At 56.2% G+C, this 24,454-nt stretch overlaps 11 protein-coding genes across 11 annotated transcripts; 5 read left to right on the top strand and 6 right to left on the bottom strand.

Annotated features, from left to right (window-relative positions):
* Positions 1 to 27: 27 nt before the first annotated feature.
* On the bottom strand, positions 28 to 1,454 carry VTJ04DRAFT_5038 (uncharacterized protein; the record flags this gene model as incomplete). Its single annotated transcript, XM_069363110.1, has 5 exons — positions 28 to 533; positions 591 to 1,095; positions 1,159 to 1,285; positions 1,346 to 1,377; positions 1,434 to 1,454. The coding sequence occupies 5 exons, from the start codon at positions 1,452 to 1,454 to the stop codon at positions 28 to 30; spliced, it is 1,191 nt and encodes a 396-aa protein (XP_069219989.1).
* A 1,086-nt stretch (positions 1,455 to 2,540) lies between these two features.
* VTJ04DRAFT_5037 (uncharacterized protein) lies at positions 2,541 to 3,284 on the top strand (the record flags this gene model as incomplete). The annotated part of the gene is made up of 1 exon (XM_069363109.1): positions 2,541 to 3,284. The coding sequence occupies one exon, from the start codon at positions 2,541 to 2,543 to the stop codon at positions 3,282 to 3,284; it is 744 nt and encodes a 247-aa protein (XP_069219988.1).
* Positions 3,285 to 3,413: 129 nt separating this feature from the next.
* On the top strand, positions 3,414 to 3,753 carry VTJ04DRAFT_5036 (uncharacterized protein; the record flags this gene model as incomplete). The annotated part of the gene is made up of 2 exons (XM_069363108.1): positions 3,414 to 3,690; positions 3,749 to 3,753. 2 exons carry the CDS (start codon positions 3,414 to 3,416, stop codon positions 3,751 to 3,753), a joined length of 282 nt encoding a protein of 93 aa, XP_069219987.1.
* A 302-nt stretch (positions 3,754 to 4,055) lies between these two features.
* VTJ04DRAFT_5035 (uncharacterized protein) lies at positions 4,056 to 4,343 on the bottom strand (the record flags this gene model as incomplete). The annotated part of the gene is made up of 1 exon (XM_069363107.1): positions 4,056 to 4,343. One exon carries the CDS (start codon positions 4,341 to 4,343, stop codon positions 4,056 to 4,058), a length of 288 nt encoding a protein of 95 aa, XP_069219986.1.
* A 21-nt stretch (positions 4,344 to 4,364) lies between these two features.
* On the bottom strand, positions 4,365 to 6,442 carry VTJ04DRAFT_5034 (uncharacterized protein; the record flags this gene model as incomplete). The annotated part of the gene is made up of 3 exons (XM_069363106.1): positions 4,365 to 4,668; positions 4,738 to 5,712; positions 5,781 to 6,442. The coding sequence occupies 3 exons, from the start codon at positions 6,440 to 6,442 to the stop codon at positions 4,365 to 4,367; spliced, it is 1,941 nt and encodes a 646-aa protein (XP_069219985.1).
* Positions 6,443 to 7,623: 1,181 nt separating this feature from the next.
* On the bottom strand, positions 7,624 to 8,470 carry VTJ04DRAFT_5033 (uncharacterized protein; the record flags this gene model as incomplete). The annotated part of the gene is made up of 3 exons (XM_069363105.1): positions 7,624 to 7,843; positions 7,913 to 8,081; positions 8,152 to 8,470. The coding sequence occupies 3 exons, from the start codon at positions 8,468 to 8,470 to the stop codon at positions 7,624 to 7,626; spliced, it is 708 nt and encodes a 235-aa protein (XP_069219984.1).
* A 1,266-nt stretch (positions 8,471 to 9,736) lies between these two features.
* On the top strand, positions 9,737 to 11,186 carry VTJ04DRAFT_5032 (uncharacterized protein; the record flags this gene model as incomplete). Its single annotated transcript, XM_069363104.1, has 2 exons — positions 9,737 to 9,784; positions 9,852 to 11,186. The coding sequence occupies 2 exons, from the start codon at positions 9,737 to 9,739 to the stop codon at positions 11,184 to 11,186; spliced, it is 1,383 nt and encodes a 460-aa protein (XP_069219983.1).
* A 283-nt stretch (positions 11,187 to 11,469) lies between these two features.
* On the bottom strand, positions 11,470 to 12,292 carry VTJ04DRAFT_5031 (uncharacterized protein; the record flags this gene model as incomplete). The annotated part of the gene is made up of 2 exons (XM_069363103.1): positions 11,470 to 11,518; positions 11,772 to 12,292. The coding sequence occupies 2 exons, from the start codon at positions 12,290 to 12,292 to the stop codon at positions 11,470 to 11,472; spliced, it is 570 nt and encodes a 189-aa protein (XP_069219982.1).
* A 248-nt stretch (positions 12,293 to 12,540) lies between these two features.
* Positions 12,541 to 13,105, top strand: VTJ04DRAFT_5030 (uncharacterized protein; the record flags this gene model as incomplete). Its single annotated transcript, XM_069363102.1, has 3 exons — positions 12,541 to 12,586; positions 12,667 to 12,877; positions 12,922 to 13,105. The coding sequence occupies 3 exons, from the start codon at positions 12,541 to 12,543 to the stop codon at positions 13,103 to 13,105; spliced, it is 441 nt and encodes a 146-aa protein (XP_069219981.1).
* Positions 13,106 to 14,737: 1,632 nt separating this feature from the next.
* VTJ04DRAFT_5029 (uncharacterized protein) lies at positions 14,738 to 15,760 on the bottom strand (the record flags this gene model as incomplete). Its single annotated transcript, XM_069363100.1, has 1 exon — positions 14,738 to 15,760. One exon carries the CDS (start codon positions 15,758 to 15,760, stop codon positions 14,738 to 14,740), a length of 1,023 nt encoding a protein of 340 aa, XP_069219980.1.
* A 6,350-nt stretch (positions 15,761 to 22,110) lies between these two features.
* On the top strand, positions 22,111 to 23,109 carry VTJ04DRAFT_5028 (uncharacterized protein; the record flags this gene model as incomplete). Its single annotated transcript, XM_069363099.1, has 3 exons — positions 22,111 to 22,177; positions 22,641 to 22,795; positions 22,906 to 23,109. The coding sequence occupies 3 exons, from the start codon at positions 22,111 to 22,113 to the stop codon at positions 23,107 to 23,109; spliced, it is 426 nt and encodes a 141-aa protein (XP_069219979.1).
* Between the last annotated feature and the right edge of the window lie 1,345 nt (positions 23,110 to 24,454).

Here is a 24,454-nt window from a genome sequence, read left to right as displayed (position 1 = left end):
CACTGTATCTACAACAGATACTCTATATTACCTAATGACACCCTTCTCCCTCAACCCCCGAATCTCAGCCTCCCCCATGCCCAGCAACTGCGTCAACACCTCATCGGTGTGCTGCCCCAACGTCGGCGGCGGACTGCGCACAACGGGCTGCGTCTCCGAGTACTTGACCGGCGTGTTCACCAGCTTGATCGGGCCACAAGCCGGATGGTCGACCTCAACGACCATATTCCGGGCCTTGGTATGCGAGTGCTCCAGCGTAGCCTGGACATCGTTGACGGCTGCGTACGGCATGCCGCGGCCCTCAAACACGTCGAGCCACTGCTGCGTCGTCCGGGTTTTCGTAATCGCTTCGATGGCCGCCTCCAGCTCGTCGCGATTCTTGACTCGCGACGCGTTGGTCTGGTACCGCGGGTCGTCCTTCCACTCGGGCCGCCCGATGCCCTCGCACAGGATGCCGAAGAGCCGGTCGTTGCCACCGCCGAGGAGGATGTCGCCGTCTTTGGTTTTGAAGGAGCGATATGGGACGATGGAGGCTGTGCGGTGTGTCAGACTTGATATGGCTGTCATGGAAAGACTCAGTTACTACTTACGATGCGCCGTCCCCCACCGCCCCGTGTCCTTCTCGCCGCTAATCAAGCAGCTGCTGGCAATGTTCGCCAGCGTAACCGTCTGGCAATCGCTCAAGGCAGCATCAATATGCTGGCCTTTGCCCGTCCTGGCGCGTGCAATAAGAGCAGCCAGGATGCTGTTACTTGTGTACAAGCCAGTCGTCAGGTCGGTAACTGCGACGCCGACCTTGACTGGGGGTCCGTCGCGGGTGCCAGTAATGTGCATGAGGCCGAATTCAGCCTCGACCATGACGTCGTAACCTGCCCGGCTGGAATATGGCCCTGTTTGACCATATCCCGTGATAGAGGCGTAGATAAGCCCCGGGTTGATGCGGCTCATCGTCTCGTAGTCTAACCCGTACTGCTTCAGGCTGCCGGGAATGTAATTCTCGACCATGACGTCGCATTGCGCAGCCAGTCTGTGCAAGATTTCCACACCAGCCGGATCCTTGAACGAAAGGGCTAATGATTTCTTGTTTCGGTTGACCTGGGGAGTTTGTTAATCACCTAGCCGGCAGGTCACAGGTGGTGACGATGAGTCGGGGCATACACAGAGGAAGTAGGCTGACTCTCCAGGCCCTTCGTGCGAGGAACCGGGGAGGTAGGGGGCGTAAGGGGGCCCCCAAGCACGGGTGTCATCGCCTCGCGTTGGGTGCTCAATCTTGATGACTTCGGCTCTACAAGAATGTCAATATGTGGATAAACCGGGGGACATCTGCTGTGGTTCTTGGACGTACCCCAGATCGCCCAGGATCTGTGTGCAATACGGCTGCAAAAGCAGTCAGAAATAGTTCTGATTTCCTCATTGTGCCGAGCATAACCTACACCAGCAAGAACTCGTGTCATGTCCAACACCCGAATTCCTTCAAGAGGGAGCGGCGCCCCGGATGAGGTGGCCGGCGCCGGCGCCGAGGCGGTCCGAGCCGAGACGGAGAAACATCGCCGTGACACCCGCACCACTGGGCTACCCACCAAAGGAGACCGAGCCAGCATCCGCCGGCAAGCGTACAATGTCAAGCTCATAATTAAAAGAAGGTATAAAAACGACCAGAAGTACAACGACAGTCAATCGCTGAACTCAGGGACCAAGTCTCAGGAGATTGGAACAGAAACAAGTCACAGCCGGCAATGGGCATCGAACAGTTGCCGTGTTAGCGCTCCGACATTACCGCCGGTTGCCGAGCTCTGTGTCAGGGAGTTCCACATTACCCACCATCAACACCATGGGCATATCTTCATACAAGCTGGACATTCCAAGGAGATCTGACCCTCGATTTTACCATCGGAACGATTTTTGATATATTGTCCCGTATCAATCAAAATCACCCTCTTTTGACATGTTATGGTCGTTCTGAGCTCGACGCGGTATCACGGTGTACTTCGTCTCATCAGCGTAACATGGCCATCAAAGGCCTGGACTATGGAACGATTGGACCACATTCTGAGGCCTACAAGCATGTCGTGTTGACGAGTTCTTCCCCAGGGCCTGTCCCATATGTCCCATGTATCCTTTACAAAATTCAACACTACCACAACTGGAGGTGCTGGGTCTTGTCAGAGCGGTAGCACAAGTCCATAGATGAATGTTACGTCACACGATACACGGCTTGTCGTAACAAGGCCGGACCCACTCTGGCAGGTTTTGTCTCTGTTGATTGGCCCCCCAGACAACACGTTCGGCGCGGCGACGGCCTGTTTTCCATCCTGTTCAGCCTCGCCGACCAAAGTCCAAATCCAAACCCACTTCCATCATCGCCATCGCCACTAACCTTCAACATCAAATCCTCCCAGGAACAACTCTCAATCCAACCACTTACCAGGACCATCGCCATCCCCATCGATCCGACCACCGGTCCACTCCCAGTCCCCGTCACCGAACCCTTTCAACACCAACAACAAGAGAACCAACGACCGACCTAAACAAACCAAACCATGGACTACCAAAACCGCGTCGGCTCCAAATTCGGCGGCGGCGGCGTCGCCTCGCACAGCGTGACCAACGCCGACCGGCGCGAGCGCCTGCGCAAGCTCGCCCTCGAGCAAATCGACCTGGACAAGGACCCGTACATCTTCAAGAACCACCTCGGCAGCTTCGAGTGCCGCCTGTGCCTGACGGTCCACCAAAACGACGGCAGCTACCTCGCCCACACCCAGGGGAAAAAGCACCAAACCAACCTCGCGCGCCGCGCCGCGCGCGAGCAGCGCGAGGGCAAAGGCGAGGTCGACCCGCACACGGGCCTGCCCGTGGGCGTGGTCGGCGCCGGGTTCGCGGCGCTCGGGCTGGGCGGTGCCGGGGTCAAGCGGAACGTGGTCAAGATCGGCCGGCCGGGGTACAAGATCACCAAGGTCCGCGATCCCATCACGCGGCAGCAGGGCTTGCTGTTCCAGCTGCAGTACCCGGACATTGGCACGGGGATCGTGCCCAAGTGGCAGGTCATGAGCGCCTTTTCGCAGCGCGTCGAGGAGCCCGATCGGAATTTCCAGTACCTGCTCGTCGCGGCCGAGCCGTACGAGACGTGCGGGTTCAAGATCCCCGCCCGCGAGCTGGATAAGAGGGAGGGCAAGCAGTTTGAGTGGTGGGATCCGGACAATAAGGAGTTTTGGATCCAGATCATGTTCATGACCGAGCGCGAGGAGAGGTTTAATGCCGCGCCGGGGTTGACGGGGCGGCGGTGAGAAGGCTGGTGAAAAAAGGAGGTACATTCCGTGTTGGGATGAATGGAAGAATTGTATCATCCCGGCGGGATGCCAGGATGAGATGTGGCATGACACGACGGATAACCCGTTCAGCCATGCAGGTGGAGGATGCGGAAGAAAAGCCCGTGGATGGACGGAAGAACAATGGGAGCCTGGTTAGCTGGGATGGGAGCGAGTTCAAAACGGAGGCTGGCGATGGGATATACGTCCGGCCAACTGTGTCCTGAATGGGCCACTAAGACGAAGACGACATCAGGCACCTCGTTCGCTCACGCCGGCGCCTCAGTCAGGCTCACTCAGTATTTTCTCCAACCACACCTCCCGGCAGCCATCCATCTCCACGGGTCGACAGGACACCATGCCCAGTCTCCCAACGGCGAGAGCTGTAAGGTCATGCCACACGCGGTGACTGATAGATTGGCAAGCTGACGACCGACCAACAGCATAATAACACAACTAGATGGCTAGCTACTAGGTATATACTGTAGTAGAGGAGGATTTCCTAGGTACCATGGGAACGTGAGGACAAAAACTGTGGAAGACTGTACCAAAGAGCTCAATGACCAACTAATAATGACAACCATGCTATGGAGTATTACTCCGTAATCTTGCCAACACCTCGTCCTCAAGACACATCACATTACAACCCGTGTGAACAAGTGCTACTTGGCCAAAATGCTCAAGTCAACTCAACTCGCCAACGCTTAGTTAACAAAACTAAGTACCTGCTTAGATCTCAGCTACTCCTACTTACTTTCTTACGTCCACCACTCCCAAGCCAACACATGACAGGCGACATGCAACCACAACAACACTTGCTCCAATGACTTGGCAGGAAACTAAACAACCACACACACCGAGAGACATCCACACAAAGCACATCCTCCAAAAAGCCTCAACTGCCAACAGGCTTTTATCACACGCACAATACCAAACCTCTACTTCCCTAAATCCCCTCCTCCTCCTCCTCCTCCTCCCTCCTACATCTCCCCACCAACCAACCAACCAAAATCCCCCCTTCCACAAACCGTTGCCCATCCTATCCAAGGGTCTCACGCCTCACCGAAAGTTATTATCGAACCGCTTGAACGTGTACCCGATGAAGGGCAGGCTCATCTCGGGGCTCTCCTCCTGCTGCTGGTTGCCGTTGCGGGCCTGCTGCGCCTTGAGCAGCGTGGCGTTGTCCGTCTGGTCGATCTCGTCGATGGGGAAGTAGGTGGTGTCGATGGCCGAGGTGAGGCGCGGCTCGAAGGGCGCGCGGATGCGCCGCAGGCTCTCGAACTCGACGCCGCGGAAGAAGGGGTGCGCCTTCAGCTCGTGCGCGCCGCCGCGCCCGAGGCGGTTTTCAGAGTTGCAGATCAGGCTGGGGAAGGGCGGGTTAGCGAGCAAGAAACATACATAGTTGGGAAGGGAAGAAGAACGGTCCACATACCTCCTGATCAAATCCTCCGCCTCGGCACCAAGCTGGATATCATCAGGGAAGTACAGCGTTTGACGCCAGTTGACAATCTTGCGATACGTCTCGTGGCTGTCCTCAGCGCAGAAGGGTGGCCAGCCGACGAGGCACTCGAACATGATGGTTCCCAGCGACCACCAATCGCAGTCGAACGAGTAGCCGTGGCCCGTGAAAATCTCGGGAGCAATGTAATCGGGGGTACCGACGGTCGAGTAGGCCATGAGACGCCTCGAGCGGCGCCAGTCGTTGATCTGCGACCGGTTGCTGACCGTCAGGTTGATCTGGTCGAAGGCGATCGAGTTGCGGTTGTCGCGCGGCTTGCTCGACTTGCCCTGGAGCAGCTGCTGGTAGTAGTTGTTGTCGTGGAGCTTGTGGAAGCCCGTCGACAAACCAAAGTCGGTCAGCTTGACGTGGCCGCCGCGGTCGAGCAGGATGTTGTCTGGCTTGATGTCTCTGTGGATGAAGCCCAGTTTGTGGACGGCCTCGATGGCCAAGACGATTTCGGCAATGTAGAAGCGCGTGATGTCCTCCGAGAAGATTTCGTACTTGATGAGCATGGTCATGAGATCACCGCCGGGCAGGAACTCCATGAGCATGTACAGGAAGTTGGCGTCCTGGAAGGTGGTGTAGAGCTTGACGACCCACGGGCTGTCTGACTCGGCAAGGATGTCGCGTTCGGCGCGGACGTGGGCGAGCTGGTCCTTCTTGAACATTTCCGTCTTGATGAGTGACTTCATGGCGTACACCTTGCCATCCGTCTTCTTCTGGACCAGCTTGACCTCGCCGAAGGCACCCTTGCCAATGATCTTGATGGTAGTGTAGTTCTCGGGCTTGTCCTTGGTGCGGAGGAAACGGAGGTAGGAGCCCTCCCTACGACCTCCTGTCGACCAGATCGACTCCCGACGGCGCGGGTCCGTGGTTTCGGCCAGTTTCTGTTCCATCTCGCTCTGCCTGTTGTCGAGAAAAGTCAATCACGGAACCAGCTAGACCTCACACTCTCTCTCCAACTCAAGACTCACCTCTGGTTCCGCTCACGAGCCCTCTTGACACTATCCTTAAAGAAATCAGAGGCCAGCTGCGAGCACTTCTTTTGGTTGTTGTTGGCGGTTGGCCCGTACTTGTCCGGGTTCCGTTCCGGAGCTGGGGCGAAGTAGCCGTCGGCAGCGCCCTGGTTCGGCAGCGGCGGGGGGTTCGCATAGCCGGAGCCGTAGCCGGGCTGCTGGCCCTGACCACCGGCAGTGCGAGGCCGCTGACCCTGACCCTGACCCCAGTTGCCGAGATATGGGGAGCCGCGAGCGCCGGCGGCAGGAGCGCCTCCGCCTAGGTTCTGGTTGGAGAACTGGCGGGCAAGCCCCGTGTTGGGGTCATTGTTGGCGCCGGCAGCAGACTGTCCGTAGCCCTGACCGGCAGAGCTGTAGTCGGCGGCCTGACCTGGCTGGCCGTACTGTCCGCCAGCATACTGAGCGCCGGGCTGCTGGTAGTATTGGGCCGACGAATAGGCCTGACCCTGCTGGAAGTAGCCCTGCTGCTGTTGTTGGGCGGCAGACGGAGCAGAGCCGGGAGGACCCTGATAGACAGGCTGGGGGAAGGTGGATGGCGTGGTGGGATATGTGCGGTCGTTGGCGAGGCGGTCGTTGTTGTTCCCGAAGTTCAGGTGCAGACGATTGCCCTGATTGTCCATCTTGACTGACGGCTCTGGGCTGTACTGTGCAGAGTAGTTGCGGAGCGGTGCAAAGCGGATCGGGCCGTGGCGGTCAATGGATGGATGGGAGAGCTGGCGCTGCCGATACGGTTGTGGTGGTCGGTGGCCGCGTTTGTTTCGCAGAATCTTGTGCGGAATCGGTCGACACGACAGGACGGGACTTGTTTGCTGCAGGTGTCAACGGCTTGTCGACGTTGCCCCGTGTCGCAGCAAGAAAGGGGGGAAAGACGAGGTGCGACGGGACCCTGCTCCTTGGGCTCCTTGGGTCTTGGTCTTGGGGACCGGGGTCGCAGGGGAGCGGGTCGGGGGGCTGCAGTGGCTCCAACAGTTCGCTGCTGGGGCTTCGGCTGGGGGCTGCTGGGGCCGCTGTCAAAGGCGAGCTCCAGACTTCACCGCCCGCCCCGCCTTCCAAGGCGGGGTTGGGACAACAGGCCTCGACAGTGCGGCCCGATCAGGTGAAGTTCAGGTTCCGACGACATGGAAAGATGTTGAAGGTGTTGTTGAGATGAACAGTTTTGGAGGACCTCTGCTTGATGAAACAATGATCGCAAGCCTCAAGTCAAAGAAGAGTGTAGCAAATAACAAAAATGTACGTCCGCTCTTCGAAGTCGAGGTCAAAAAATCTCAGAACGCAAATCTTGGCAAGTTATATGTCAGGGGTTCTTTGGTGTTGCTGTGTTACCGTCGGCTTGAGGTTGGAACATGGTGCAGCTACTCGGTCCAAGACACAATGGAAACCATTGCGAATATTCAGTAGTGGATGGACTGAGATGGACTCGAGAAGCCTTGGAAGGAGGTGGTCATGGAAGAAAAGCAGGTTCCGTGCCTCTGTTGTGGCAGCAGGATTAGCGGTTGCACCTGCTATAGATCCATGCGGTACCTTACTGAAGATGCCCAACCTTGAAGCATTGGAGTCTCAACACTGGGCGGCGATTACCGTCTTACATCTTCTGTTCAATTGAACATTTCGAGACATAGGACCAACTCTGGAACTTCATGTCTTAGGACCCTACCTGAGTCTGATCCCGATACAACACCATCAATCTCTCCATCGTGAGCCCCTCGGGTGTCCATATTATTGATCATCTGGCTTCTCCAACCCTGTCCTGCATTGGAACTTGGCGAGGCTCGTTGTATTTATCTCAGTGGCCAAATCCTTCTTACACCGCGCACGCCCACGTCTTGCAACCCTTCGCATACACGGTTGAAGTCCCCGTGGCAACGTGGAGGGTCCAGTCCGTTGTTGTGACGTTCTGCGTGATAGTCGTCGCGTAGGCCGTGGCCCCGGGCACCGTCGTGGTAGTCCAGATGGTTGTGAGATCATACTCGGTGACGGTTGTGGTATAAGTGGTTGTGTGAATCGTCGTGTCCGGTGCGAATCTGCACAAAAACATTCCCGTCAGTCACGGACCGAGAGACTGGAGCTCAGAATAACAGAAGTAGACTCACGAGGTTTTGTAGGTGAGGGTCGTGGTGCTCGTTCCGGGAATGATATTTGTGAAAGTCGTCCATTGACAAAGTTCAGACGGAGCATGCTCGTCTACCGTGACCGTCGTGGACCAAAATGCCCAAGTCATTTCCGATGTCTCGGTGGCTACAACTGACGAATATGTCGATGCTGTTGATGGACAAGAATATGTTAGCCAACTGAGCTGAACAGTGCCTGACTGAAATGGTTCGATGCTCACTCGGGATTGTCGTCACGGCTGGTGAATAGACAGTCGTCCACCGCGTGACTGAACCATGGTACGTCGACGTTGCTGTCGACGTGATGTTCCGACCATAAATCACTTCCACAGTGGGGGTATATGTCGCCAGGTACTTGGTGATGTACTCAACGCGCTCCCAGCGGCTTGTCGTCGGACATGCTGTCTGGTCCTGACGGACATCAAGGACACCAAGGGCATCGGGGGCTGCAAGGTCGCCAGGGGCTTCCACGGGGAAAGCCACAGCTGTCACAGCCAGCAAACAGGCCGCTGTGAGGAAAGTAGGGTAGTTGAACAACATGGTGATAGCGGTGGAAAGTATCGTGTTGGGAACGAAAGGAAAGGATTGGTGCATGGTAGCCAATGTCTCGAGCATAGCCGAGTTACGGCAATGGCTCACCCATCTTTATATTTCCATGTTGGAAACTAAGACAGCATTCCGGGGTTCAGTGAGAGTTACATTGGCCCATCCGCCGACAAAGTACCCTCCGCTTCTTCCTTTTGAAGTCAGCAACACCATTGTATCTCGATAAGGTTGAATCCCGAGCTCCCTTCGAGGTAGATTCGGATCCACCCATGAGTCAAAAGTTTCTGGTAGTCCAAAACCAACACTGTTGGACAAGTACATAAACCTGATGTCAGCCGTCCCAGGTAGCATCTCGGTGATGTTGCACAGCACCGAGCAAGGCTTTCGGTTAATATGTTGTAGCGTGGCGTAAAAGAAACCAACCCGAACAATGGAAAGGATTGTGGGTTGACCACAATTCGAGGCCCTCCAGGCTTTGTAATGCTTGCCATAAGCAGACCTATACATGAGAGTGTTGACATGGTCGGTGTGGTTGTAACGCGGGGAACGAAAGGTCTTCCAGGAAGGGTTGCAGTCAACCTCAGAGGCTCTGGGGAACGCGGTGCCAGTGTCGTTTAAGGAAAGGAACTTTGCTGCAAGGGATATGTGCTCTTTTTCCCCAGACTGGCCTGTGCTGTACCGGAGCACGGTTGTCTCAGGCCATGGACGTCAAGCGGAGACGGATCCGAAATGGCAGGTTGACGAGTTTGGGAACTTCGCGGAGCTGAGCACTACCCTATGTGGTTGAGATGGTTACCTAAGACTCTGTCAGCGAAGCAGAGGCGGAACCTCCCGTCCAGTGCTGCCCCGGACTTGTCCCGTGACACTTCTTCGGACCGGGAGATCCACCCGGCGCCGGCTCCGGAACGGGACCCACTTTACGGCTGGCCCAATGCTTATCGGTGATACGATAACAAAGATGGAATTTTGGCCGGGAATTGTAACGCAACTCCCACCACTGACTCGACTCGACTCGACTCAACTCGGCCCGAGCCTTGACAACGGGCTCAACCACGAGCATCCCCAACTTGGCTCACATCCGTGTGTCTCTTTATTCCTGAGAAAGTGGCGAAGCCCATCGACCTTCCTCTTTCTCCCAGCCCCTGTTCTCGGGGCCGCAGTCAGGCGAGGAATGTGCTGGTGGTGCTGAAGCTGTTCAAGTTCCCGAGAAGCACCCCGCCCAAGTCCGCGTCCACCACCACCATCATCCCGCCGCCCTCCATGGCCGATCCGACCTTGGCAGCCCCCGCCCAACCGGCGGCCAGTGCTGTGCGTCAGACCTCTTCCTAACCACTTCCCCTCTCGTCGTCCCACTGACAATGCCTTCCCCGACCAGGCGCAAAAGCAACCCGCGCGGAACCCGGCCCTCCGCATGCTCGGTCTCCCCGGCCTCCCCAAGAAACTCCCGTCCAGGAACTGGATGATCTTCTGGGCCATCACCACTTCCATGACTGCCGCCATCATCTACGACAAGCGCGAGAAGAAACGAGCCATCGCCAGGTGGGCTCATGCCGTTGAACACCTGGCCAAGGAGCCCTTACCCGACGGTCTCGCCCAGCCACGCAAGATCACCATCTACCTCTCCAGCCCGCCCGGTGATGGCCTACGTGTCGCCCAGGATCACTACACCGAATACGTCAAGCCCATCCTTGCCAAGAGCGGTCTCGATTGGGAGTTTGTCCAGGGCCGTCGCGAGGGCGATGTGCGCGCCTATGTTGCCGAGCGCGTCCGGAGGTTGCGCCGGATGCTGGACAATGGCGGGAAAGCGCCCGCGACGGATAAGGAACCTACCAAGGAGGAAGTCATCGAGGCCTTCCGCAAGTCTCGTGGCATCAAGGAGTACGACGGTATCCGCGGCGATCTCGTCATCGGCCGGCACACATGGAAGGAATACGTTCGCGGGTTACATGAAGGATGGTTAGGATCTCTCACGCCACCTCCGGAACCTCCCAAGCCAGAAACCCCCGAAACCCCGGCGGTGGACGGAAAGCCCGCCGAAGAGAACAAACCCGCCGAAGAAAAGAAGCCCGAGGAGAACAAAAAGCCCAAGCGCCCACCTCAACCCAAACCTCACAACTCCCCCGCCGACTATCCCACCTCCCCCCTCCCTGCCGTCATCCCCAAACAATTCGACCCATCCGCTCCCATCCGCGAACCCCACCTCCTCGGCTTCCTCAACACCCCGACCCGCCTCTACCGCTTCTTCAACCGCCGCAAGCTCGCCGACGAAATCGGCCGCGAGGTCGCCGCCGTCTGCCTCTGCACCTATCGCGAGTACCGCCAGCTAGACTCCTCCACCACCGGCGCGGCGGACGACGCCAACCCCACAACCGATTCTCCTCAAACGCAGCCGCGGTACGAGCAGCAAACCGAACTCGCTTGGGAAGAAAAGGACTGGATCAAAGACGTCTGGAAAGAGGCCGCCGATGGGCCGACGGATGAGATCCCCGAGCGGGTGCGCGCGCCGCCCATGGTTTTGGATGAGCGGATTGCGTCGCGGATGAGGAGGTTTTACCTCACGCCCGAGGATGAGGCGAGGGCGCGTGCGATCGTGGTGCCTGAGGAGGAGGTGGAGGGTTGGATTAAGGGGAAGCTGAGGAAGTTGTATCGGTGGGGTGCGGGGAAGTTTGAGAAGAAGCAGGTTGTGGGGTTGAGGGACGAGGATGTGTAGATTGAGAAGGAGTATGGGTGTATTGATATGTATAGGACGGGTTGGGATACCATGGTAACAGGTTTGTATGAGTATGGTGTGGTGTGTACAAAATTATAGATCTCCGGTCACTAGGGATGGCCCAGCGTGGTTGGTTTGTGGATGGGCATTGATAACATTATCCATGCATGAACATTCATTGGGGCCCTCCTCCCCTCGACTGGCAATTTCCGCAACCTCTCTTCAATCATCGTCATCATCCGACCCGTAATCAACTAACAACCCACCACCGGAAGGTTTGGCACTACTGCTCGTCACTCCTGTTGCCGGCTTTGCTGCTGCCGCTGCCGCTCCTGATGATTCCAGTCCACTCTCCGTCTTCACCTCTTCAGCTTCCTTTCCTCCCAGTTTTCCAGCCTCTTTACCCCCCTCCCCTCCCTTCTTCCCTGCCTCCTCCTCCACCTCCTGCCCATCCCCAGCACCACCACCGCCGCCACCACCACCAGAAGAAGAAGAAGAACGAACCCTCTTCACCCCTTCCACCACCCCCTTCCCAACCACACCACCCTTCTTCCTCTTCCTCCCCACCACCCTCTTCCACTCCACCTTCTCCCCCCTTCCCCTTCTTCTCCCACATCCCCCTCCTCCTCCTGCTGCCTAACCTCCTTAACCTTCTCCTTAAACCCCCTCAACCCGTCCTCCACCTCCCTCCTCCTCTCCGCCTCCTCACGCTCCCTCCGCTCTCGTAGCGTCTCGAGGAAAAGCGCCTCGTCCTCGTCCAGCCCGCGGAACTGGTTTTTGAGCTTGGCCGCCTCGGCCGCGGCTTCTTGTTTGGCGAGTTTGTTGGCTTGGAGGATGTCGTAGAGGGACTTTTGCGGTTCTCCTCCCAAGAGTTGGGATTGGTGTTGTTGTTGGGTTTGTTGTTGTTGTTGGCGGCGGGATTGGAGGGCTTGGGTGGCGGCGGACCAGGCGGCTTGTTTTTCTTGTTGTTTTTGGGATAATGGCTGTTGTTGTTGTTGTCTTTGTTGTTGAGGCTGGGAGGGGGTGGTGGTAGTGGTATCGTTTGGAGATGTGGTGGCGGCAGCAGCGGGATTGATTGTGCCGGCTGAGACGAAGCGGGAGGACATTGTTGTTGGATAACTATCTGAGGTATGGACTAGGTTGGGTTGTGTGGGTGAGGTGTCTGTCGGAGAAATGAGGGATTGGTTTGTCGCTTGCTTTGGATGAGTTGGGAACGGAAAATGTGTGGTTGGTGTTGATGTTGAGAAAGGCTGTTGAATGTGAAGGGCTGGAGATGGAGACCCACTTATTTTTTCATTCAAGTCGCTGAACCAACGCCAACTTCATCGGCAAGTTCAAAGTCCAAGGATCCAATATGAACTTGAGGGATTCAGTCACAGACACCGAGCATCAGTCTCTCGGTTTCATATTCACACAATCACCTCTTCACCAAGGTCACAAACGGGCCAAAACCTCAAAGTTCACGCTGACCAAAGCTCAGCTGATTCATTTCCATTGAATTTTCCTAATAACGTATACTTTCAAAGTAGTAGTAACCATCAGCCCACACAGCCCAAGCGACACAGCACCCAACACTCTTCTCACAGGCCTGTGTCACAGCAGACTGTCCGACTTGGTTATGTACATACATACAATGACTTGTTCAAAATCCGGGCAGGTTCTTCAAACCCATCCCCTGACTCGCTGTTGGTGTTTGTTGACCACACAACATAAAAACAACACACGCAGAACTGAGCCCGCTTCTTCCTCTTCACAAGAGAATAAAAGAGCCAGACACACACAACCAGCCTGCGGAAAACGTATTCTTCTCTCCCCGTAACCCGAAACAAAATCCCAAATATCCCACTTCTTCATCCCAATCTCAAGATAATCATCCCTTCTTTCCCTATCCTTTCTTCCCCACACTCATGAAGTCGTGATCCTCAATAGCTCAGGGTAAAAACACAGCTCAAAAACACAAAGGAAAAAAGAAAAAAAGGAAAACAAAAAGGGGTGTCCCAGACTATTTGTTTTCCGCCGCCCATTCCGCTCAAAGAACCTCCTGAACCACTGCCGTTCTGAAAGTAGAGCAGAAGAAAAATGAAGAAACAAGAGCCGGCGATCTTCCATGCCTTCCCCAAAGCCCCCAAAATCCTCTCTACCCTTGGGTCAAAGAACTCCTGCCGGAAACCCCTGATGATAAAGCCTTCTACCGGCACGCCTCAATGAAGAACAAAAACACAAACACCAGCTGAGCAAGAGATGGTGGACATTCTGATCATCAGTCCGCAAGCCATCCATATGTCACACACCTCGCAAACTGCGGGTATGTTGGCGTCTCTGGTACCCCTCACTAGGGAGAGTGGCGGTCGAGACAGAACTGCGCTGCAGCTGGAAGAGAAAAACAAGACAAAAAACAGGAACTCGAACAGAAATTAGGAAAAAAACACAAAGATGAATCGTGTGACCCATGCCTCCCCCAGAGTGTTGTGGTAAACCCGAAGAAAACAAAGGTAGGAAAAAAAAAACACCAAATATGGGTGAGAGTGAAAAAAGCCCAACTTTTCAACCCCTTCCGTGGTTACCCGATCCCATCCCATTAGGAAAAGAGAAGACCCCATGTGAAAGATAAACCCCCAGGAATGTACCATGAAGTGAAAACAACGAAACAAGACTTTGGGCCAAAGAAACCACACACTGATCAATGAAACGTTCGAGCCGTTGCGGTCATTGTCCCCGTTTCGATAAATGTAGTCGGGGACAGGCAGGCGGCTCAACATCGAAAAGATAGATTCGGCAACTCGCTGCCTCTCTGCCCCAAGTATGATCGATGCACCTGGGCTTGCCCTCGCAGGCATCGGTCAACACTCGAAAGTTGAGCCAGGCTTGGTGCTCATGGACAAACTGGATAAGCCTTGGCTCCAGAGTTTTCTCGATCGCGTGGTCCCGTCGAAGTTTTGCTCGATCGTTGCTGCAACGATGCAAAGTGTCTCGGTGGTAGCAGAGAGCCGTCGAGTGCTGAAGTGTGTTGAATGGCCGAGAGCGAAAAATGCCGGATTCGCCAGGTCTATGATGGAAAACCAAAGAAACAAAACACAAGGAAAGCCCGAAAACGCCAGGGTATGTTGATTTGACAAAAGGGAAATCGACCCGTATACCGAAAGGGAAGATCATTATCGAGCATGGGCACCGGACTCTTGTCGGAGCCTTTTGAAAAACGCCTTGTTGCGTGTAATCCATGATCGCGCGTCATCGTTGCGTCATTGTTGCGTGGGAGCGCGGAGATGCTCCCCCAAATCGTGATGGCCAGGCAGTCAAGCGGTTTGACCGCCAACGCGACCGTGCCAAGGCGAAAGCTGCATGTCAGCAGCAAGGTATCCGAGGTGTCCAGGCCCTCGCTCGGGGTATCTGAATGATGCAAAGGAATCGAATCTCCAAAGTTCCCAGGGAACTATCCACGCCTGAAAACCCATGCAAGGAAATGAGGTCGGTGATGATGCGACCGAAGGGAATCGACCCAGCTAGGCACTGGGGCATTCGGAATGCCAAAAGGCTCGGAGTCGAGGGTCTCTTCAACCCATGACGGCCTGACCGTAGGCATAGTTGGTGCCGAAATACCCGCCAGGCCTGTGGAAGCCAAGGCAGCTATCGCACCGGCAGTCAGCCATGTGCTCCCAGATGTTGCGGCCATGGCCATAGGCGGAGCGGTAGCCGCTGGTGCTGCGGGAGGAATGCACGCTGTGGCGGGCATTGTAGGGCGCAGGAGGCTGATAAGAGCGCGACGATCCGTTATCCATCAGCGCGTTGTGAAACCAATCGACATAGCTAGCGTTCATCATGGCCAGCGAGGCAGCGTACTCGGGAGTGCCGTAGCCAGAGTCCGGAGGAGTGAGGGGAGCAGCCGGAGCCCAGGCACTCTGCTGATACGACCAAGGAGACGGGTCGCGGCGGTACGAGGCAGAATGAGAGGTCTGGTTGCGCTTCATGCTAGTAAGGCGCTCGTACTCAGCCACTTGCTGCTGGTGCCAAGCCGAGTACAGCTGCTGAGCACGGACGCGTGCCATGTCGGACTCAACAGGAGAGACGAGAGAGGCGTGGTGCTGCTGCTGCTGCTGCCTCTTCTTGGTCTGCTGCCACTCCTGCCAGTTGTCGAGCCAGGCCTGGTAATCCTTGCTCTCGTCCAGGTTCACGTAGAGGCGCCAGCCGATCATACCGAGCCACTCGTATTCCAGAGTGTTGAGCTCGTGGACGGGAATGCCGCTGACTTCGGCCCACGACTTGTTCTGGAAGGTGTTGTCGTCGAGGAACTTGCTGCCGAGGAGCAGGGCGATGGTAAGCAGACGCCAGGTCTGGCCTTCGGACGGGGGGCTCTGGCCCTCGGCAAGCATGGTGTTAATGCGCTTCGCAAGGTAGTTCATTCCGAGAAGAATGGTGGTGCTCGGGAGCCGAGTCGACGTGAGAATCTGCGACACAAACTTGCGGAATGCCGGGTTGATGGCCCGCTGGGGCATCACCAGGCGAGTGGCCATCTCGGAGACATAGTCGGCCATGAGCTCGACCTCGTAGTCGAGGACGGCACACACGCCACCGGGCATGTTGGCGGTTGGTAAGTTGTTGAAAGCGGTTCGCAGTGTCGAAAGGGCCAGGGTCGAGCTGCTTCGGGCAGCTGGAAGACGCGAGCTAGGCAAGAGGATGCGCACACCCGCGCAAGTTTCCAGAGCCGGAGAGCAGGAGGATCCCGAGACGTAAAAGAAGATGGAAACCTAGTAGGACAGCAGAGCCATAGATCGTAGCTTGTATGCTGTCGACACGGTTGAAAGTTACGTGTCTCGTCAAGAAGCTCGAGACGAGAGCTTGTGTTGGAGGGCAAGGGTCGCGATTCGGTGGATGGAAGGTTGAAACAGTAATCCGGCAGAGATCGCAGGCGATCTCAGCTTAGAGTTCCAACAGACCGGAAAGCGGCGTCGAAATTAGGAGAAAAACAAAAGGAACGTCTGCGCGCTGTGGCGAACGTTAGTTCAGACGATTCGGGCGCGATACAATAACGTGCAAAACGATGCTGAAGAATGATGTGGCGCTGACGCGATCGGATATAAAACGCTTCGTGTTGCGGACGTCAAGTGGCCACAGCTCGAGGTTCAGGCGCGGTATGATGGGAAGGTTGACGTTGTTTGCAGCAGATGCTGATAAATCGCGTGCGGTGGTTGGGGTGTTGTGTTGTTGTCGTCGGTCGTGTGTCGGTTCGTCACGGTCGGTGGTGCGTCGATCGCCGGGCCGGTAGACGAGAAAACAAAACGCCAAAACAACAAAACACTGACCTGGCAAAAAACAACCGAGACTCGACGATTGCGTGTCTCAGTTGTCGAAGAGAGCTCGAAGGGCGTCCTCCAGGTTGTGGCGATGGCGTTGGGCCAAAGTCACAACAGCACCCCAAGTGCAGTCTCCAGACCGACCGACCGAAGAAACAAAAAAATCGCTCTCACGAGGTCGAGTCCGCGAAAACGTCGACGGGCTCGCGCGAATCCTTGGGTGAACCGACACAAAAATGAATTTGGTCGATCGGATGTCGCTAGGCTTCTTGTCGGGATTCGCGGTGGTCGTCGAAGGGGGGAGGAAGCACGTCGTAGAAGACGGGATGGGGGATGGGGGGTGGGAGGTGCACAGAGAAGAAAGAGGGAAAAAAAGGCCACAAGAAATGGAGACGGCTCCAAGCGGTGGCCAAAGTGGACAGACAGACAGAGAGAGGCCCACCTCCGGCCACCCTCTCTGTGTGCGGGTTGCGCTTGCTGCGCAGCAAGCCGGGGTGTGGGTCTGCCTTTGGTAACGTTGGTGGAGCGATGGGGCGAGGGGGTACTTACCCCCTCCACCAGAAGGGAACAAGGGCGCGGACTGTTGTGGATGGACGGTGGTGGACATCAATGACGGTGGGCCCACAGTTACGAAAGTGGGCCAGATTGGCCCGGCACGAGCGGGCACAGTCGCCGGCTCAACAGCTGGAGAGAGACGCAACAAGAGGCGACTTCAGAGGTGGAAAGAGACGACGCATGGTGAGACCGTGCTGCGGACAGGCGGGAAGAAAACCTGACATGGATGCGTTTCGAGCCCACCCGGACCGACAATCATCGAAAGCTGAACACAACATGACGAACATGACCACCATGACCACCATGACGTCTGCTCCGTAACGCTCACCTCACTCCGCTCGTACTCCGTACTGTGTGCGCTCGTCCTGTTTCGAGACCTCCCACGGATTCCATAAGGGATCCGACAGAAACGCCCACAGTACTGCTACGACTCTACTCGTATACACTTTTTTTTGCTCACGCCGCGCGTGCAATTTACCCAACCGGTCCTGTCTGCCGACGGTGCGTTGACTCTACTGCTGCGTCAAAAATTTTGGAGGGGCTCGTGGACATGTGGTGGACTGGACAGACGTGACGGAAGGAAATTGACTGGGATCATCCAGACGCCATGGAGCCTCTGGCAGAAATCGTGGAAAATCGAAAGGGTGGCCAGTTGCTGTGCCAAGACGAGCTCACATGGGTTTGCGGGTGACCAAAACAGGGAGCCAGGAGGGAGGAGAAGGGGGGAGAGATGATGGGGGCGTGTCCCGAAGCCCGGGTGTCCGACTCGCACCCCTCCGGCGACCCGGCCTTCCGCGCGGGCGCAAAATCACAAGCCCAATTTTTTTACGTTTTCATCTCCCATCTAAGTACGGTAGTGTACCTTACCCCATCACTGACTAACCAAGACAGCTTGGTATAGGAAGGGTGACAGAAAAGAAAGTTGAGGTTTCGAATTGTATTGAGACTGCTGGCATTGCCGGAGGAGTCAATTGTGACTGACTCGTCGTTCCATGATATCCGAGACTCTACGAGAGGGCATCAGCATTCGAAGGACGTCCCGAGGGATAACTCACATGCATCGAGCTGCTCTGACAACTTCAATGAGTTCAGCTGTGATCTTCGCAGCCAGGAGAAGACATGAGGATCTCATCGGTGCTTCGAACCCAGACAAACAGGTGTCTCTCCCTGTAGTTACGTAGACGTCAAGTTTGATGTTGCCCTTGAATCTCATTCTCAATTACGGGCGGCTTGGGCAAAGGTCCGGCGTCATGGAAGGCCTACCGAACCCGACCTGCAGAGGAAGGCCTGAAGAGAAAATAAAATCGCATTCGTTCTCTCTCTTCTCCCTTTCTCATAGCAGATGTCCCTGCAATCTCATTGTCATCTCCATCCTCGGATCCGAGTCAAACACAAGAGACATCAACAAAGAACGCCGTGTCAAGTTTGATGGTGCTTTGAGCCCTGGTCGAACCTGGTTGGATGGCGTTTCGAGAAATTCGAGGGTTTCTTTCGGAGCTGCCAGGGTTGGTCCAGGGTTGGAGGTTTATCCCGACCCCCCGGGTGTGTGGCTCCAAACAAAAACGAGCCGGAAAACGAAGGGAGGCGCGACGAGGCGGTCAACAAGAAATCAGCAAGTGAAAACCAGGAACCGTGGTGTCGGGGAGAAGCTGCTGCCCCCCAACCCTGCCCCAAGAAAAGAAGCCGTGGAAGACCACACAAGCATCTGGGAAAGTGGCAGGCACACAGGCACACCACAACTGATCTTGGAAACAGGCAACACTCTTTCAATAGTGTAGATGACGCATCCACGGGCAAAGTCTCCGGCGGACGTGGCAACACATGTCACAAGACGACAAACTCATCAAGAATTCCATTCGTATCGCGAACGCATGAGAAGATGCGGTCACCGATCGCGATCAATGACACGGGCCGTGCTGGAAACCGGCCGCCGCCGCCGCCGATGGGTGTCAACCGCCAGGAAGGCTGGTGGACACTTCGGGGCGTAGGATCTGTCTGGACTTTGCTTGTCCACCTGTCCACGGAGCATTTCGGGTCGAAGGTCCAACCTGCCGCCGCTTTCGCGGATTTCCTTTCTGGTGGTTGGCTGTTTTGGGGACGCCTTCTGCAGCTGGCAAGCCGACGGACAAAACGGACCACATGCACGAGACGAGGGTCCCATCGCTGCAGCGTCGAGTCAATGAATTCCCAGCTTGCAATTTCCAGGCCGCCCGAATTGAATGAGCTCTCATGCCTTGTCACGTCTCGACACTGATCTGACCGCGGGCGGAGGGAGAGAGCCCAAGTCATTCATTATTTTTGGTGTTTGTCAGGTCATGATGAGCCATCAGCCATCAGCAACACCATCAGCCCAAACACAGGACATCCTTCGACAAACACAATATGGGTGGCTTGACATCAGCCGCCTTGCGCTCTGCCTCTCATCATCCAGCCCTCATGCCCTCATGACAGCACTGCCCGCGAGGCCAATGGGGCTTTGCGCCTCCAACCAGTCACTGCATCTTGGGGCAGGAAGGCGGCCAAGACAGGCTGGGACCTGAATCTCCAAACTCGGCGCCAATGAGACGCGACATGCTGGCCCTCGACCAACCAGAAGCCGCACGCTTGGTACCCCCTTCTTTTCCCCTTTCCATCCATCCCACAGCCCGAACCGCTGTGCAGAAAACACCCAGCCGCAGACCGCCCTGGGAGCATTTCTGGGACCATTCACTCCATCAACAAACCGTTCAACCGGCTGTGTGTGTCCTTGGAGCCACGCGAGATGAGGTTGTAATCACAGCCCGCCCTCCGCCTTTTTTTGCTCTCCTGTTCCTCTGGGCTGAGTGCCGAACCCAACAAAAAGAGGTTGAAAACACACAAGAGAGAAAAGAGCACAAACGGACCCAGCCGGCACGTCCCGTCTTGCCAAATTGCAAGCGCGGGAAGTCCAAAACCGGACGTTGCCCATCGCGGTTGTTCTCCCGAAAAAGGAGTCATCCAACCCCGCGGCCGTTGCATGGCGGTGTGCGAGCAATCGACTTCCAAACGAGCCTGTGGCATTCGCCTGGCTGCAGAACGGAGGGTCCGGCGGCAGCAGAATACTACACCTCTCCGGATATGTGAAGTGACACATGCGTCCTCCTGCGTTTTGCTTTGCTTGCTCCATCGCGTTGCAGGCGGCGGTGGTGCGGAGAAGGGAAGAGGGGGCCGCAGCAAATCATGACTCGCTTTCGTTTTCCTCGGCGCGCCGCACTCCGCTTCATCAGGAAAAAAGGACGTCCACTGATGACAGCGCAACCGTGCCTCTACTTTTTCTGAAAGATACAAATGCATACTGCTGGGCCGGGAAGAGACGGTGCGAGGCGCGCTGGTGCCGGATGGCGGCGGAAGCGGCAGCGAATCGATTGTCTCCATGGTTTGCTGCAGGACTGCGTGCGTCTGGTGGTGGTTGGGCAGATGTGCGGGAGCTCCTCCCACAGGGCAGCACGCAAGGCAGCACACAGCTCTCCCTCTCTGTGCTTTAGAAACCCGATCGTGAATGGTGTTGGCCCGGCACTCAACGATTCCGGTAGAGGACAACAGACAGCAGAGAGGGCACAGCACATCCGTCTCTCCGTCCCGCCACATCCTTCCCCGCCCGCCGTGATGCCGCAGCTCTCCGCATGCATCTCGATAGCCGACCAAGCCCAGCCCGCCGGCAACACCTACGAAGGATGCGATGGATGCGCTAGCTGATGCAGTCACGAAGCTAGTCACCTATGACGTTTTCTTCGCTGGAAGCCTAGACGATCCGTTGACAGGCAGACAACCCCTCTTCTTGTCCTGAGCGTAGGTATGTATGTATTGCGAAATCTCAGCCACATGGAGGACTCAGGAGGACGAGTAACCTGCCTGCCAAACACCGACGTGAGCTTAAATCCGGACGTGTCAACCAACCTGATCCGTCAAAAACCAACTATACATGTGGTTCTCTATATGTGTGCCTGGTCCATACATCCGACGCCAGCATCCCTTGTCCCTCTACGCATGAAGAGAATGAGTCGGGCCAGGCACCACCATCCTCTCCCACGGCACGGGCACGGTGGAGGCAAATGCTTGTCGTCATCATCATCGACAGACATCAGACACAGACGGGGCGACCTTTGTCATCCGTCACAGTCCGTGCCGGCAGCCCCCGTGTCCCCCGTGTCCTTGCCCCCGCCGGCGTTATGGAATCTGGTTACCCTACGGTATCCACAGCCCGCCGCCGTCGAAACCGAACCCACACACAGAGCAAAAAAAAAAAGATCGCCAGCCGGACCGGCCAATGACAGCTGACCGAAAACCTCCGTCTAGGCCCGGCGTGTCGCGAAGGGAGGGTACAAAAAAATAAAATTCTCCTGTTTGGAAAGTTTTGACCCCTCTTCATCAGGTGGGATGCAGCGCGGCAACCAGCGTGGGTACATACTCCTACTGCTACATACGAGTAGTACATACATCCGTACCTATCCCGTAGCGCTCTGACGGGCCCACGACTACGGACGAGTAGAGAGGACGGCGAGAAGCCCCATCTCTGCTGGACTAGGATCGGCCGGTTGGGCACGAATCGACGCACCACTGGACATCGAACATCATACAGACATCTCCCTCTATTGGCGACTTGCAGCATGTCAATTTTTTTTATCTTCCTCCGCACCGGGGGGGCACCCGTTCGTTGTCCGGCCGGCCGGCCGGCTGGCTGGCTGGCTGGCTGGATGACATGTCCGGGATCCGGGTCTGGCCTCATCGGACAACGTCAATGATCTGGCGGGGTCGACGTCGAGCTGTTCGTGCAGCAGGAGCAGTAGCAGCTCATATCCCGCATCTGCGTGCCTGTCCAAGTGGTGACGGACGGAGTACGTAGTGATGGTGATGGGCGGTGACAAGTTCCCGTCTCCATGGGCGGGGTTCTCCAATTTTTCGACCCAACTTTTGGCTTTATTTTTCTCTCTCCTGCCTAGCGCCAGAGACGGCTCACAGAAAGGATCTGGTGAATGAGGAAATCCCGGGACAGCACGTGGGGAGGAAGAAAAAAGATGGAGAATGCAGAAAAGAAAGCAAAATATCCCGCAGTCGCATCGTCAATGTTGTGGTCGTCCCACAACGTTGACGACCCTACCACCTTTCACCCGCATAGCCCAGCAGGATCAGGTAATCTGCCCCTCTTTTTTTACAGTAGTGTTAGCCCCTGCCCCTCTTTTTGACTTCTCTCCCACTTTCTCCACAAGGGCTTTGAAGCACCACGCTTCCATTCAACGGCTAGCATGCCACCTCCCAGCTTGGGGCTGGGCTGTGTAACGAACTCCACAATATGGCAGAGAAAGGGAAAGCTGAGATGGTGGAGTCTTGGCTTGCATAGGTCTGACCTGAGTACGTACGGAGCAGAATATGGGGTGGATGGATGTGCCGATGAGGAGGGAGAATTGTTTTACCATCACTGCCCGTTCTCCTCCGCCCCGCTCAGGTCCGACGACGACAATGACGAGAAGCCCGAGGAGGTTGGAGATGGGATATTGCTTGCTTGCTGGACATGCTGCTACCCCGTACCTAACCTTTACTTGTAACTGGGGCTATGAAGAAATATTCTTCACACTCTGACGTACATGCCTCCTAGCGGGGCCCCTTGCCCCGATTCCGGCACCCGGGAATCGCCCGAGACCGCCGCTCCGGCCGACTGAGGCGCCGATATTGACGAGCCGCGAGGGGGCGTTGGGTCCGGAGGAGAAGGAGGAGAAGGAGAAGGAGCAGGAGGGCCACAGTCCAGTCCAGGCCAGTCCAACCTCATCAACGTCATCCATACCCGCCCGCCCACTCGTTCGCTCGCTCGCTCGCTCGCCGCAGTAGCCGCGCGGTGCGATGTCGCTTAAACACTTTAACAGTTCGCAGCAGCAGCAGCTGCTGCTGCGGTGTCGGCGGACGGGACGGTCGGCTGGCCGGCCGGCCGGCCGCGCGGGACGACAGCTGGGGAAAATAATGGGGTGCAGATCTTGGTAGTGGTGGTGGTGGTGGTGCTGCTGCTGCTGCTGGCGGTTTTGGCCCCTCCCCCTCTTCAATCACTCGGTCATCGACAGTTGTTCGACTGACTGACACGCTGGGGCTGAAGAATGGGAAAAATGCACGCAACACATCCGCCGTGCTGGGCGGGCAGAAGAATGTCTGTCTGGTTGGTTGGACCGGACTGGAGGGGAAGTGACAACTGACAGATACGGAGTGGTGTTGTTTTGTGTTGCATTGCAGGTGTATTTTGGGGTTTGGCGAGGCCTCTCTCAGTCGATCAACCAGTTAGAGTTGGATGGATGAGGAGAGAGAGGAGCTGGGTTGTTTGAGATTTGGCTCAACTCTCCATGTTCCTGACGGGTTTGTGGACACAACGGCGTTCTCCCATTGTCTGGCTCGTTGCTGAGACTCATGATGAAGCAGTTTTGACAGACGGCCAATGTAGCAAATCAAGATCGTAACATGGCCGCCAAACCTCCAGAGAGCGGTTGGGGAACCGCGTTCACAGGCATACCCCGTACATAGATGCGCCCAGCTCCTTTCTGGGACGTCCCATCGGGCGCTTCCGTCTGGACTTGTTATCCAGGAGTGGTTGTTGTTGTTGTCATCTTCGTCGTCAAACCCAGGAACGGTAGCAAAACATACATCCAACCTGGAGAAGCCTTCACTAAAGCATTCCTGCCCGAACGAGACGCAACAAGCGTGGATCCAGCAGCTCCAGAGTCAAAATCGCTTACATGCATATCAGTGTTGTCTTGTGTGTGGTTTCGGGCCTGCCGGGACAGGCAGGTTCAGGGCTTCTGTTCCACGTCGAAGGAACGCTGCGGGTTGCATCATAGGTCTTGGCATGGAACAAGACTGGTGTCTGTCTGTCTGTCCCCCTTTTTTGCTCGCCTGGCGCACCCATCTGGCAGAGTTGTTCTCTTGTGTGTGTGGCCACCGGCGTTACCAGCGGCTTTCAACGGGCCTTTTGTCGAGTCATGCTGCCCGGCTCTGCCGTTCTCAACGGCCAAGTCCGTCCACCGAAATCCAAGCCACCCAGGCCCGGATCTTGCATGTGCCACAGATCGCGATCTCATCTCGCAAAAAACCTGGAAGCCGTCTTTTTTTTTTTTTTTTTTTTTTTTCACCTTCACTTTGCCCAGTTTCGGTTTTCCCGGTCTCGTGTTTTTCCAGGTCCTTCTCTCGGTCGGAAACCGCAATGCCGGTCTGGCCAACTTGGCCCATGGCCGATCCAGCTGACGACGCCCGGCCATGGGAACCTTCGGCTTAAAGTGGGGAACCTTGTCATCGTCCGTTCGGTCCATTGAAGGCCGAGAAAATCCACCACCACCAACCTGGAAGTCCATGTTCGTCAGGGTTTGGGGTTCGACAAAAATACGGAGTAAGGAGGCGACTCACTTCCGTCAACCTAGAACCGACCAGAGGACT

This window comes from Mycothermus thermophilus, assembly GCF_041956435.1.
Source record: "Mycothermus thermophilus strain CBS 625.91 unplaced genomic scaffold VTJ04scaffold_3, whole genome shotgun sequence".
Taxonomy (NCBI): domain Eukaryota; kingdom Fungi; phylum Ascomycota; class Sordariomycetes; order Sordariales; family Chaetomiaceae; genus Mycothermus; species Mycothermus thermophilus.
Note: the sequence above shows the minus strand (reverse complement) of the source record. Positions and strands in the feature narration are given on the sequence as shown.